General features: G+C 33.8%; 1 protein-coding gene across 1 annotated transcript in view; it reads left to right on the plus strand.

Moving 5' to 3' along the window:
* The window catches only part of LOC106788040 (zinc finger protein 395), a 93,584-nt gene that overhangs the window by 39,568 nt on the left and 38,949 nt on the right, over nt 1-15,067 (plus strand). The window contains exon 2 of the mRNA XM_014750958.1: nt 6,097-6,260. Within this exon, the coding sequence (XP_014606444.1) occupies nt 6,097-6,260 (164 nt within the window). The remainder of the gene's footprint in view (nt 1-6,096; nt 6,261-15,067) is intronic.

Here is a 15,067-nt window from a genome sequence, read left to right on the forward strand (position 1 = left end):
TTATTTATGATTCATAATATATTAATTATATAATATAAATGTTACTTTGTTTGTTAAAATTATATTGAATTAGATTGTTCGAAAAGTAATTTCATTTTTGATGCTGTGCCAAAAGAAAAGAAAAGAGAACTATTAGACGAATCGAAACACGACAAGGTTTTAAATCAAGTAAGAAAAATGTCTGTTGCTAGAATATAAAAATTGATTTTGAAGTTTGGAGTATATCTACTTTTTCTTTAAGTAAGTGCTAAAAAAAAAAAAACGAAAATTACTTATCGAACAGATCCAATATTTACATTTGTCGTCTATATACGTTAAACAACTTTTAAAAATAAGAACAAAACCAAATTTAAAGTCCTGTATTCTTTTTCTGTCTTCTAACTTTTTGTTCCCGTTCAACAGCTTTGGTTTAACGTTTCAAAACTATTTTTAAAAGAATTCACCGGCCTTTGCAACCGAGACAGCAGACGGTCGTCCAGACTACACGGGATCTTTAAAAACTTTTTTTTTTTTTTTTTTTTTTTTTAAATGGCTGAGTAAAGTATGTCAGTAGATTTTAAAGAGATGAACTTAGCAAGTCTTTTCAAAATAGAAAAGAACTATTGTCGTATTATTTCTTTCTTTCTTTCTTTCTTTCTTCCTTTCCTTTTCTTTTTGTTGTTAGCTTTTTTTTACTTTTTTTTTTTTTTGCATCCTCTTTTATGTTCCTTTATTCGAACTTATCCTTGACAAACAAAAAATTACTTATATGTGATACTTATTCACACTTATTTTACATTGTATATATGCATAGACATCGATCATGGAAAAAATGGAGGAGAAATTTTCTAAGGTCACCCTGAGTAAGAAAGCACTTTTTTGGATTATCGTAACACGATATTATTATTATTATCATATGGGGGAGTTCCTGTTTTGATATACCAAATTATCCTACTCAGGTAGCTAGTGAAAAATTCTTCCCCCATCGCGTTCTTAGAAATAAAAATGATTTATCTATTTTATTTAAATCGTTCGTGCATATACAAAAAAAAAAATTACGAAAAAATCTATAAACAAAAATTCGAAACGTCCTAAATAACAATTCCTATCTTAAATCATAAGCGCGAAATCTCGTATAATTAATTAAAATATTATATTAACAATAAGAGAGAGAGAGAGAGAGAGAGAAATATCATGATAATAGCATTTATTTCGAAAAAAAAAACAAAACAAAATAATAATGTGTAAAAATTCGAAAGATTTGAACGAATAAGAACAATTATGGTAATCGTATATTTAGTGGGCGTGGGTTATGGTGTATGGGGTCAGAGGCGGGGTAGAAGGGGATACGGGGAAATCGTCTTACCAAATAGTAAGAACGTTTCTGTTTAAATGTTGCAACACGAGTTAGGTTGTAAGGAAACGAGTAGGGAATGAAACTACTCTTCCTCGCGACCAAACCTCTTGCAACTGTGTGAAATGAAGCGAATGCACTTTCACCCGATGCCGGTGCCATTGCCGTTGCTATTGCCGTTGCTATTGCCGTTGGAGTTTAAGTTGCTGTTGCCGTTTTGTAGTTTCGCAAAGAAAAACAGAGAGAGAGAGAGAGCAAACGGTTCTATGTGTATTCGACGAAAGCGAATTTGCGTGAGCACCATGCAAAGCTATACAAATTGGCAAGTTGGTTCTATTTCTTTCTATTAATTCTGACCGTGAAAATCAAATACACGTGTATATGTACGAAAATAAAACGAAATAAAAAGAAACAAAAAAAAATAATGCGAGTAAAAAGAAATGACACGATGCAACAAATCGTTCCTCATTATCGAGATTACTTTTTAATAAAATGAACAATTAAATGGATATATCATAGGTTAACGAGTTTTTAAAGACTAATGTAATAATTTTGTCTTTCGATTGAATTTACTTTTATTTAAAAAAGGAAAAAGAAAAAAAGAAAAAAAAGAAAAAATTCGCAAAGGTCAAATGAAAAATATTAAACAAAATAATACATTATCCCTAATTGCAAGTTAAATGGATTAAACAGACACGCGACCAGGTGACCCTTTTTTTTGCCTTGCCTTCATTTTTTGCTTCCCTTTTATTACTTTTATTTCTCCATATTAATATGTTCTTGATTTATTTTTTTTTTTTGATATTTTTATTCTGTTTCTTTCTTTCTCTCTCTCTCTCTCTTTCTCTCTATCTTTTGTTATGACTATTAATTCTCGCCTTGACTTGATCTCAAGTATACTGAATCTAGAATCGAGCCAGTCGATGATGTCATTAAAGACACCGGTTTCAGCCGGCATCTTACGTAATTTATACGTTTCTATCTATCTATCCATCTATCTCTTTCACTCTCTCTCTCTCTCTCTCTCTCTCTCTCTCTCTCTTTCGTAGCTATTGCAATATCATTATAGATATTATTTTGAAACGCATATAACGAGTAAAGAAGGGTGATATGGGCGATTCGATGTGCAACGATCAACCTTCTACTTCTACTACGATTTTTCCTCCTCCACCTCCACCTCCTCCTCCTCCTCCTCCTCCTCCTCCTCGTTCTTCTTCATCTTCTTTTTCTTTTATTTCTATCGATGCAGGTACACGAAGGATCCGATCCAGTGAAATCACGAGGGTTCTTCGACACCGGGCGGAGATTAACCGAGAAACTAGTAAGGTCAACGACTCTCCTTCTCGTTCCACTAGTGCAGACTGCGAAAGAAGAATAAGAATAAGAAGAAGTAGAAAGAGAGATAGAGAGAGAGAGAAAGAGGGGGGGGGAGAGGGTAGGGAATTTATCGTCGTCGAGCATCGACCAGGAATAGGCGTAAAAGATGGAGACGAGCACCCATTGCAAAAGAATAACAGAGATGAACAGAGAAAAGTAACAAAGAGAAAGAAAGAAAAAATCTAAAGATTAAAACGACGATAAAGAGAGATAGAAAGTGATGGCTAGAGAAAGAGAGAGAGAGAGAGAGAGAGAAAAAGAATATGGCGGGAGAGTAGAAATTTGAAAGTTCTTCTTGGTGAAAGTGCTCGCTAATGCAGCCACAAATCGAACGGTAGCAAAGCCAGCAGCCAATGATTGCACTACGTGACCAATCCCTTCTACCTTTTTTCTTTAAATCTTCATATTTAATCTATATTTTCATCTTTATCCTTAACTTCCTTCTTCTTATTCTTCTTCTATTCTTTTCTTCATACAAAATCTTTGTTTCAAAATTATTCTCGAAACCGTATTTAAAAGTATACAGATAAAATATATACTTCGACCTTTGAACAATCTTCTTCTTCTTCTTCTCTTTCTTTCCTCCCCCCTTCTCCCCCCCCCCTCTCTCTCATTCCCTTTCTCTCATTTTGTTTTCTCTTCTGTGTCCTTTAAAACGAGACGAGACGCCTCTTTTCTCGCGAATAACCCTATCTTAACTCAGTTCATCTGGAAAAAGAGACGTAGCACTCCCTTTCGAGTTCTTCTTCAATGTTGAAACACTCCAAAGAGAAAGAGAAAAGGATAGGGAGAGAAAGACCTTATGTCAGTCTTTCGTTCTAGAGTAGAAAACTCTCTCTCTCTCTCTCTCTCTTGTGTTTCCACATAAAACAGAGAAAATGTCGATTCTCTTTCGAGTCGTTGAGCTCTCCAACAAGAGAGAGGATATCGGCCGAAAGAAATCGTTATCTAGGAAGGTCGTGCATGCTAATCGTTAATCGATTAAGTATTCACGTTTTTTTTTCTTCCTTCTGTTTTATCTTTCCTTTTTTTATTTATTTTTTACATCATTCAACTTCTCTTACTCTTCTCCCTGTCCCCTGTCCCCTGCCCCTCCCCCACTCCCCACCTTACCATCCTCTTTGTTTCTCTTTGAAACTTTCCCGAAGGAATGTAAAAAGATGAACGAAAGTATCACGTAGACATTTCTTGTAATGGAAAGAAATCTCATATTGTATCCCCACCCTCTACCCTCCTCCCCCTCCTCCTTTTTCCCTCTCGTAACCCTCTCTCTCTCTCTCTTTTTATCAAGTATTACGCGCGTGAGTCTCTCTTGGAGAACGGTGAAACGTAAGAAAACTATAGAACGAAGCAACGTCGTCATTATATTCGCATCATGAGATTTGTGTGTGTATGTATGTGTGAGTGTGTGTGGTACTGACATGACTCGTACTTTCTTTATTTTTCTTTGTTGGTTAACTCTTTCTCTTACTCTCTCTCTCTCTCACTCACTCTCTCTTTCTCTCTCTCTCTCTCTTATTGAAACTTACTAGGAATACAAGCATAAGGGCTATCTTCCCTTCGTTCACGAGAAACATAGGCGCTTCTCTTAAATTATCGTCACGATCATTCGACCGCTTGATTGCTTTTTTTCTTTTTTTTTACTTTTTGTTTTTCTTCTTTCTCCCTCCTCCCCCTCCGCCCCTCTTTAGAAAAGGGTCCGATAAATGTATTCGCGGTAAACGAGAAAATCGTAAGGGTATGTTTGAAATAACGCGAGATTTGGATTTGTTGAAAATTTTCGTGTTTGTTTTTTCTTCTTCTTTTTATGTTAACTTTTTATTTAATAATCGATTTATATTGTAATTTTGTGTATAATGAGAAAAAATCGAATGATAAATTTTATTGAAAATAATGATGAACTCACGTGTTTCTCTGGGCTTCTTTTTTAACGATGATTCCACTTGTTTCTTTTCTTCTTTGAGAATATTCTTTTGTTTTTTTTTTTAAATGACGTCTATTTGTCGAAAATAGGAAAATCGGAGAAATTTAGGACGGATTTGTGAGATTAATCGAAATTTCGATCACTCGACAATTGTTATTTTTTTTTCTTAATAATTGATTTTATTGTTCTGCGAAAGAAAAAGAAAAATTTGTTGAAAGGTATGATCGAAGATTTAATATAAAAGTTTAGCATTTGTTAAATGAAAAATCGCAACGATTTTAAATGAGAGTATACGTCGAGAAAATTTTTCTTAATTTTTTTAAAAGTAATAGTAATTTTTATAAAATAGGATAATAAAAATCGTTGAAAAAGAAATCGCAGATTAAAAATCTCAAAGAGATTTAAAAACAATCGAAAGTTTTCATCGAGTAAATTAAAAAGATCGATAAAATTTAAAATAGATGATTGTAGCATCTGGAATACTATTTCCAATTCCTCAAAAAGGATGAAAAAGTTTATATAAAATTTGTTACAAAAATAATTCTTAAAAAAGAAGAAGAAAGGGAGTAGAGGAATAAAAATATCACATATAACGAAATTTTTTACATGAAAGATTTTAGACATCAGCAAAACTGTTTTTAGTGTCTCGATATGTAATTTTTCGAAAAAAAAAAAAAAAAAGAAAAAAAGTATGCTGTAATGAGATGAAATCTGTAGATGTTGAGATCGTTAAATAAAGATGTTCTTGAGAAAGGATGACAGAGGAAGAGGAATTCGTGGATTACGGTTTATCTTGCTCTGTAACGAGGTTGATCGTGAATCATACGGTGTCACTTAAAAGACTTAGCAACATGTACCATTACTCAACTGTCCCTTCTCTTTCTCTTTCATCTTCTTTCGTCAAGTAGGCACACAATAAAAACGCACACTCAAATCCACACGTACAAATATACATGCACACATATAAGCACGTACAAATAGAAACTCAAAACATTCACAAACACGTAGAAACACAAAACACACTACAATCAAACCACACGTATAAACAAACGCGATTAAACGGAAATTCACACGTGCATGGAGAAATGCACCGACACGTACAAACACCTAAAAACACACGCTTCAAACTTATTCTAACAAACACACAAAAATACAAACAAACGTATTACATATGAATACGTACAAATAGAAACTCACACCTACGAAAACACGTTAATAATAATAATATAATTCGCATTGTATTTTTAATAATTTTGCGTATGAGAAATTTATATGAATTAATGCTTGAAAGAAAGGAAGCTCATGTTACATACTGCAAACTTGTATCATAATGAATCAAAATTTGACATAAATTCTTCTCTTTCAGACGTATATTAAAATAAATTTAAAAAACAAATAAATCAAATGTATCAAATATAAAATATATTTAATTAATCAAATGATTGTATACGATTTGTTTCAGGGTACAATGAGTTTGACAAAACGCATAGACGAAGTCAGATTACTGGAGTCACGAAAGAGTGCTCGGTTAGCTGATCAGGACACTGATTTTGCAAGGCTTGCCGATATGGCTGGTGATCGGAAACGTGCTTCGTCTCACTCCATTGACGTACCGCACGTGATCGGGTAAGTTTCTTTCCACCTCTCTTTCTTTTAAACACGATCAATCTATATTTCATTATATCCGAATCCTTTGCTTCAATCGAAGATTTATCTTCGATCATTTTTATTATTATTCACTTACAATTAAATACTATCTTATGAAAAAAAAAAATAGAACAAGAAAATAATATCACACAGTTTTATCGGAATTCTGTACAATCATTTCTGATCACTAAAATTCATTTCAATTCGAAATGATTGTTCAATATTCATCAATTATTTTTGTTTACTTTACTTACTACACACACACACATGACATTTTATAAATATAAATGAATTAATTAGAAAATAATGATTACAATCGTTTTATCAATCACAACACTTCGTATATATCTCGCGAAAAGTTCAATCGATTTTATCGATTTTTATCCATTAATGGTTAGTAAAAAAAATTTTCAAATAATAAAGAAAAGAAACAAAAGATGTAAAAATAGAAAAAAAAAAGAATGCAATTTTCTTCGTACTTTAAATATCGTATGACGATGATTGTGTATACATGGGTACGCGCGTGTGTGTGCAGCAAGGATGCGTCATGTAAGGGAGAAGAAAGAAGGGCTAAGAACCTAACACAGAAGACGGGTTTGGTTCGGTTTGAATTTTCGGAAGGTCGTCTCGTGTTTTTAGCTCCCTCCCGCATCCGTCTAAGCTCGCACACGTGGGATGGCTGGTTGCACACCGGCCGAGGTATTCGATGCTTTGAAAAAGGTGTATCGCATCCGAGGTCTCCTTGCTAAGGGGGGTGAGAGGGGGAGGAGGTCTGTCGCTCGTTCGACCGTGAACACACCCTTGCTTGGCGTATCCTCGCCGGACACCTGTCCCTTGGCTTTGTATACCTTGTCTCTTCTTCAACGAAAACCCCCTACCCCCTACCCGCGCCACTGTTCCACCCTTTCGCCAATTTACTTTGCCAAATTTTAGCAAAAGTAGTCCCTTGCAAGACAATTCTTTTTTTTTTTCTTTTTTTTTTTCAATTACTTTTACATTTAATTATCGTTCCTCGCAATTTAACAATTATCGAATTTCGTTCTAATGATTTTCAATATTGTTTTCTATTCAATTGGAAAGAGATCTTTTTATTTTTTCTTGGAAACACATTTTATTTCTCGTCTGAGATAATTTTCTTTGTTCTTTTACGTTTTACGTATATGTGGGAGAATTATTTAAAATATTTTGAACATTTTTTTAGATGTTACGACGTTCTATTAATATTTTTAACGAGTTTTTTTTCTTTTTTAGAAAACGAACTTGAGTCTGTAATTACTCAAAATATAATTGATCGGTTTAACTTCTAATAGAGTTCATTTCTTTTTGATTAATTCTTCCATTGTTTAACCTATTGTTAAAAAGGGTGAAAAAAATTAGGGAAATCAAATTGCGTTGTACAATAAATATAACAATCAAATATCAATTATTGGATTCTATTTGTTTCCTTTATTTATTTTTCAGGAAAGTATATCTAAATTAAAAACTGTCAATTAATGATCCGATAAATGATAAGATCTCACAAAAGAGAGTAAACAACAAAACAATCAATTAATTAAAAAATCGATAAACGTTATTCCGCAACTCGATTACAATCAATTAATCAATAATATGTTCGTTAAGAAGAAATCGTAACCAATTGAAGAGTTTTCTTAAAAAATGATTTATCATTCACATAGATAAATATTTAATAAAAAATAAAAAATGTAAACACCATTAAATAAAAATGTCAAAGTTACAATAGTACAAAGTCAAAATATAAGGTTTTGTGTAGATATTATGGGGATTATATTCATTGAATTTGTCGGCAAAACTTTCTGTGACACTTTTGTGCATCGTTTAATTCGACAATGTGTCAAAGATTCCTATCTAGCACGAAGCATTGTGCAGCACCTTAGAACCGTTTTATTATTATTATTATTATTATTTCCATGAGGTCCTTTTCGTTCTCAGGTTTCGCTTTGCGGGTTCCGCAGAACTAATCCCCTTGTTCCCTTCGTTCCTTCGTTCGTCTGCACGTTAGTTCGTCGTCTCCTTATTCTTCTTAAAAAAGAATAGAACGGGCTCCGTGTTCGATGTTGGCCGTTTCGATGCCAATGACCTGTCCCAAGATTCTTATTCGTTTTGTGGGCGTCTCGTTCGAGCGAGCTTCGAGGATCCTTTTTTTGCAAGGGTATCCAAGGTTGGCAAAGTTGGCTGGTTCGATACTCTCTCTCAGTTGAGTTCAAGTGAGCACACGATCGCACGATTTCGAGGTGGCTGCTGTTAGTTGGAAGAGACTGCTTCTGGCAGCTGAGAGAACCGAACGGCTTGTGTTGCCACCTGATCCTACCTTAACGCGACCTGCCCCACGCGAATGAGAAGGTCAGCGGCTCTGAGGACGAAAGCAAGAGAAAGAGAAAGAGTAACAGTAGAAATCGGATGCCTTTCGAATTTCTACATGTTATGTATGTACCGATGACGACAGACTTGCTGCAATATATATATATATATACCTTACATGTATATGCATATATATTTGCATATATGCATATTGTTTCTTGCCTTTTAAACCTTCGACCTTCTTTCATTTCCTTAACCATTCATATTATATCAGATACCGATGGATCCCATTGTTTTGACTTAACCTCAAGTGTATTTTTCATTTCATATCAATTAATATCAATTTTTAAATCTAGACGATTAATATTATTTTTCAATGATTTTTACTCTCTTTAACGAATTATTAAATTAGAAAAATTCATTCTATTCATTTACTTATCTTTCATCGATTATTCTAATAATCGGTAGGGCCAATCTTTATTCTTTTAAATCAGGGGAATATTTGATATATTTGAATAGAAAGATTTATTCTAATCAATTTTCTTCAACCTCTCTCTTTATTTCTTGTTTCTTTCTCTTTTATTTCTTATCTATGTTTTCGATCGATGATGATAATAAAAGTTTGAAGTGAAAGTCGTGGTTCGACTTCACCGGAGGAAGACTCTCTCTCTCTCTCTTTCTCTCTCATGAAGTCTCCTTTCTCTCTTTCTCTTTCTCTTTCTCTTGAGCTCAGTAAGTCACTGGGTTAGCTTACATAATTTCGGCCTTTGCCGCGGCCTTTGTCTTTGTGCGGGTGCGGAGGCGAGCGGCTTCGGGGAATTAGGTCAATCAATAACTCGCTCAGATACTATATAGGTCAGGTGCACTAGCACTCTTCGTGCTATTGCATGCCCGTTAGACAGACAGAGAGAGGAAAAGAGAAGTGTGTCCCCTACCAAATACCCTGAACCACCCCTTACGACCACCCAACCGACCCGGGGATGAAACCACCCCACGCCCTTGCCCTGGGCTATCAACATCTACATTTCAACGTTACATTCGTCCCAAAAGAACCTTTGAATTTCTTTCTCTCTCTCTTTTTCAACAAACCGATCTAGATTTCGATTAGTTTTTTCAGGCGGATCGGTATTTGTGTGTATGGATAGATTAATGTTTATTTATAACATTTATCATCGAGGTTTTTGTCACCTGACATTTGATTTATATATTGTAAAGTTAAATCATAGTTTTGGTAAGAATTTATTTTCCTAAATAAAATCCAATAAATATTGGTTAATTAATAAAAAGTATAATAAAATAGTAAATAAATCGTTTGTGTTCAAAAAAAAAAAAAATCTAAGGGAATTCCATGTCGTTTTGGCATTATTTCGTTGTTCTAGATTTCGATCGGTTTTTCAGGACGATAAGTTTGTGATATGTGTGGGTTGGTAGGTCAGGGATTCGAAAAGTTATAGTAGAATAACGTTCTTAAAAATTGACTCTATTTATAAGATAGTGAAAACTTATGACTGTAATAAAAATGATGTTATATTGACTTATGAACATAACTATCAAGTTGCTGAGGAAGTCTCAAATAGAGACGAAACGTTCAACGGATAAATATTGTGTTCATCTTAATTAAACCCGTCCAAAAAAACAACTTCCCTAAGAGTAAACTTAGTAATATTATTTATAACATTTATCATGGTGTTCTCTAGCGTGACATTTAATTTATATACCTATTATTTAAGGATATGTAAATGAATTCTTGTTTCTAACATAATATCATAACATAATTTCAAAGAAGAAAAAATACGTTTATGTAAAAATTGAAAGATTTCAATGTAGGTTTGCATTGTTTCTGACACAAACAACGATGAACGGTGGTTCTTCATATTTGCAACTAAGGAAAGTAGCTTTCGACGTTTCATAATAGATATTAGACTTTACGCGAGTATGCAAATCGATACTGAGAATCTAAGGAACTTAGAATCCTACGCGAAAGTTCGAACCTGTACTTATCAATTTTGCGGCCTTAGCTCGATAAGTCAGTCGAGGTAGGTACGATTGTTGGAACAACTTAATTACAGAGTTTTGTCCTATTGAAATAATCATTGGTTTCAGTTTACGTAATTCGTCATGGTGAGGTGGTAGTAGCAACAGTATCATTGCATACCATGCCGATTTCGTCGAATTAAATGAAATAGCAATTTCGTAAGCGTCTCACAAATGTGACATCATCAATTTAAATCGAACGAAGATTTTCTCCTCAATTTAATAACGATTTATTTCAACCTAATCGTATTTTACCGCTTCGAACAAGAAACGTTTTGCATAGTGGTGGATGAGTAGCTAGCAGTAACAGCAACAGCAACAGCAGCAGCACGTTACCAACGACATGTAACTTAAACGGATAATACCTGCGCGCGCGCACACATATACACATTTATATATACATAAGAAGAAGAGAAGAGAGAGAGAGAGAGAGGGAAGCCTTCGAGGATAAAATATGTCAATGAGTCGCACGATCTTGACCTACCGGCAGACAATATACAGACACTATTTCTGTCCTTTGACTCTTAGAATTTCAGTCAAATCAGCTGAAGCTTAATAATTAAAATTCATTCCTCATTCTTCAACTCACGATACAACACATATCTAACAAAATAATTATAATTTATCGACGATCTATCGAGATCTATTCAAAAGATATTATATAAAATTGCATTGTTTCAAGTAAAAGTATACCAAATTCTAGATGTCAAGGTAGGATAAAATGAAAATACCATTCCGATTCACGAAATGGATGTATACGAAAAGAATCGACTGCTCGGAGGATTCGAACCTGATGGTGATGGTGGTATTAGTATTGATAGTAGTGTTGGTGGTGGGGTGGTGGTGGTGGTGTGTGATGATGGTGGTGTGGAGAAATTGTGTGTCGTGCGCGGGTGGCAGGCCGGGGCCACGGATCTAGGCCGATCGATAGAGCTACGTATCCACGGCACCGTGGAATCGTGCTGGATAAATGGGTCAGGTACACGGAGAACTTCGTTTTCCCTCTAACCCCCTACCTTCCTTCTTTCCTCCCTCCCACCCTCTCGCCCTTCCTCTCTCCCTCTTTTACTTCCTCTCTCGTCCCATTCGTTTTCCTACTTCCCGATTACACACACACACACACACACACACACACACACACATGTTCATACATGCACGCGTGCATCCATTTATACACATATAGAAAAATATTGATACACACATGGATACTAGTTGGGTTGGTTGTGTTGTGTGTTTCAATCGGTGAGAAGTTGTTTTACCGGCGACTACTACTTGTTGAAGAAAAGAAGAAGTTTATGTAGAAGAAAAGAAAAAAGAAAGGAAAAAAAATAAAATAGAAAAAGGTACGAAGATAGAGAGAAGTTATTTCTAGTGTTTTCACTGTGTTGTTCCAAAGGGGGGAAAAACTGTGCTACTATCTGCCGTGTAGAAAAGTAGGACACCGATGATACACGTGCTTTCCTATCTTCCTTTTCCAAGGATACTACCATTCGTTCAGACCTTGTCCAAAAGAATTTAACTTTATCTTTGAAACATCGTTAATCCCTTAACCGTTTCTAAACTATATTTATGTTAGATTTTCTTATAAACTTCTGACAGTTGTAACTCTCATAAATGTATTCGACAATCTAGAGTTTCGAATGTATCCAAACAAGTTAGGGTGTAATTATAATAAACTACTACTTCGCATTTGCCTAAGGAGTTTACATTTTACGATCTGTTAACTTTATTCCTTTATTTCTATTTTTTTTTTATCTCCTTTTTTTCTTTATTTTTATTTAATAATTGAAAAGAAAAATGGATATATTTCTTTGATCATGTTACGGTTTTGATCATGTAGCCTACTGTGGTTTGGTGTCAATCGAAAGAGAAAGACAGACAACGGGGTTAACCCAAATAACGTTCTCATCCGGGTTGCCACGATTTGTAGAAACGTAAGCAGAGAATTGGGTCATTTAATGGGGTCGGCAAGTTTTCCGAATCGGGTTATACCAGGTTGGCTGACCTACTAAAGAATTAGGTCGCTCGATACAGGCCACCTGGATGTTAGCTAGTCTCTGCTCTGTTCCATATTCACTGTCCCGGATATTGCTAGGAACTAGATATCAATGTATGCGTTTATACATATATCTAATTGTAAGTTAATAAGTATATACACGGATACTTGTATATGTAATATATAAAAGAACCTGTAAACGTACAGATAAGAACATTGGCTTTGTAACAAATAACATTAATTCCATATTACTTCTCTTCTTGATTTTTTGTTTTTTTTTTTTGTTCATTTTCTTTTTACTTATCCTCATTATTTTCATCTTAAAGAGGATGTGCATAACGTTATTTCTTAGCTAAAAGTCGATCGTGATTTTACTTTCGCGTTCATTTCATTCCTATTAAAGTGGCACGATGGAAGAAAATTAGCTTATCGTACTATACTTTAAGGATACTTCCTACACGATTTCTGTGTTTTTCATAATAAATTAGGAATTTTTCATTTTACGTTTAACAAAATTCGAAGATTTTGAAAATAGATTTCTTGAAAAGACGAGTCATTTTACGCGTAGATTTATCGTGTCTAAAAAGATTAATATCAACGTATCAGGAAAGTGGAATTTATATTCCTTTCGAAACGTGCCAGGATAATGACCTAGTTTCCTATCGGTCCACACATTCATCCTTTATGACCCAGTTTGTACTTCAAGCGGCATTCTCTTTTCCCATGGTTTAAACATTTTCATATTTCTCTCGATTTGTCTTTCTTTTCTTTCTTTTTTCTTTCTTTTTTGTTTCTTTTTCAAATAATTCGATATCAATTAAAAAATATGAACTTACGTAAAACGTTACAACGGAACAATAATTCTATCGATAATATTACGCGTATACACAGGTTTATGTACGTGTGTGCATACGCGTATCCCACTATTGCATTTTATAAATATTTCCATAGAAAAAAAAAGAAAAAATTTTTACACGATCGACACAAGCTCGTCCTCCGGGTTGATAATATTACGTAACGTTTGAGAGATGACTGCATAACATAAACATGTAGGTGCGTGCGTGTACCTAACACTTCGCAATTTCCACTTGGCCGGTTACTTCATTAGAAGGTGCAAAAGTGTACACCGGTGGTTACATTAGATACACGTTATATGTTAGCTTTGGTAAACTTCTAATCCTTCGTTAACATATCACCGGTTCCACTTTACGATAAGGAACTAGCTCTCTTATACCTAACCACATAATATTCTTATATATCTTCACATACGTGTGTGTACATGCATATCTTTAGTTCAAATTTTTCTTTTCTTTTACACACGATTAGATCATCTTTCATTTGAAATTCCAAAGTGATGACCATTAATCTCGATAATGCAATTAGAAAAAAATTGATTACGTTTGTACGCGTGTATTATTAGATTGGAGATACAATTTCTTCGTATTTCAATGCAATAATTAAATCAAGTTTTGTTTCCTATTTCGTATTCGATTTTCCTCAAATTTTTTTAAATTGTTTTATGATCGATGTTCAGTTCTTTATCGATGTCATCACTGCTAATATGCAGAATCTTGCAGAATTTTTTCGACTTTTCGAATGAATTAGTCGATTAAAATAAAGTGCATCTTTAAACGTTAATATTTTCGAATCGAAAAAAATACTAAAACCAGTTTTGTGTTACTCGTACCAATACTACACATCATGTTCATAAATATTAAAAATTTATTTAACCACCCCGAGAGTGTGTGTCGTATTATTTTCGTTTTTTATAATAAAATTGCAAAACGTATCGAATTATCTTTTTTATTTTTGTTAATTGTCACGATTAGATCATATTTAATTCGCCAACGGGTAGATTGTATTAAAAATTTCATAGGAATATAAAATTAAGATTCCAATGGAATGACCATCGATCTTAATAATAAAATTAGAGAAAAAATTTATCAGATTTATGTAATACAAGCCGAGTAGATTTAAACAACATAATGCAATTTGTAATAGGTTTTATCGATATAATATATTAGTCGTAGTAATAGTAATAGTTGTAGTAGTATCGAAAGTCGAAAGTGAAATTACGAAGTGGTCAATGCTGTCAGCCAAGTTAGTCAGACCATTCGAAAGTAACACCTGTTTAGATATACTCGTATATTACAGCTTATCGTTACATGCAAATCTTTCGTTTTGTTTTCTTATTAGACTAATTGTAAGTAAAACGATCGATTATTCGTAACAAAAATACACACACGCATACACTAATGAAATATCGTACGTTTGATATTTTATTTACAATCAGACAAATGAAAAATCAAATCCACGAGATAAAATGTTTCAAAAATTTGTTCGAATTTTATTGTCTTGTTTACGACTTACTATTACATGCTTTATTCATTTGATATAATACCTAACTTTTCTTAATATATAATAAAATAATAAAATA

The sequence above is a fragment of the Polistes canadensis genome, unplaced genomic scaffold, assembly GCF_001313835.1.
Source record: "Polistes canadensis isolate GaletaPanama2010 unplaced genomic scaffold, ASM131383v1 scaffold_5, whole genome shotgun sequence".
Lineage (NCBI taxonomy): Eukaryota > Metazoa > Arthropoda > Insecta > Hymenoptera > Vespidae > Polistes > Polistes canadensis.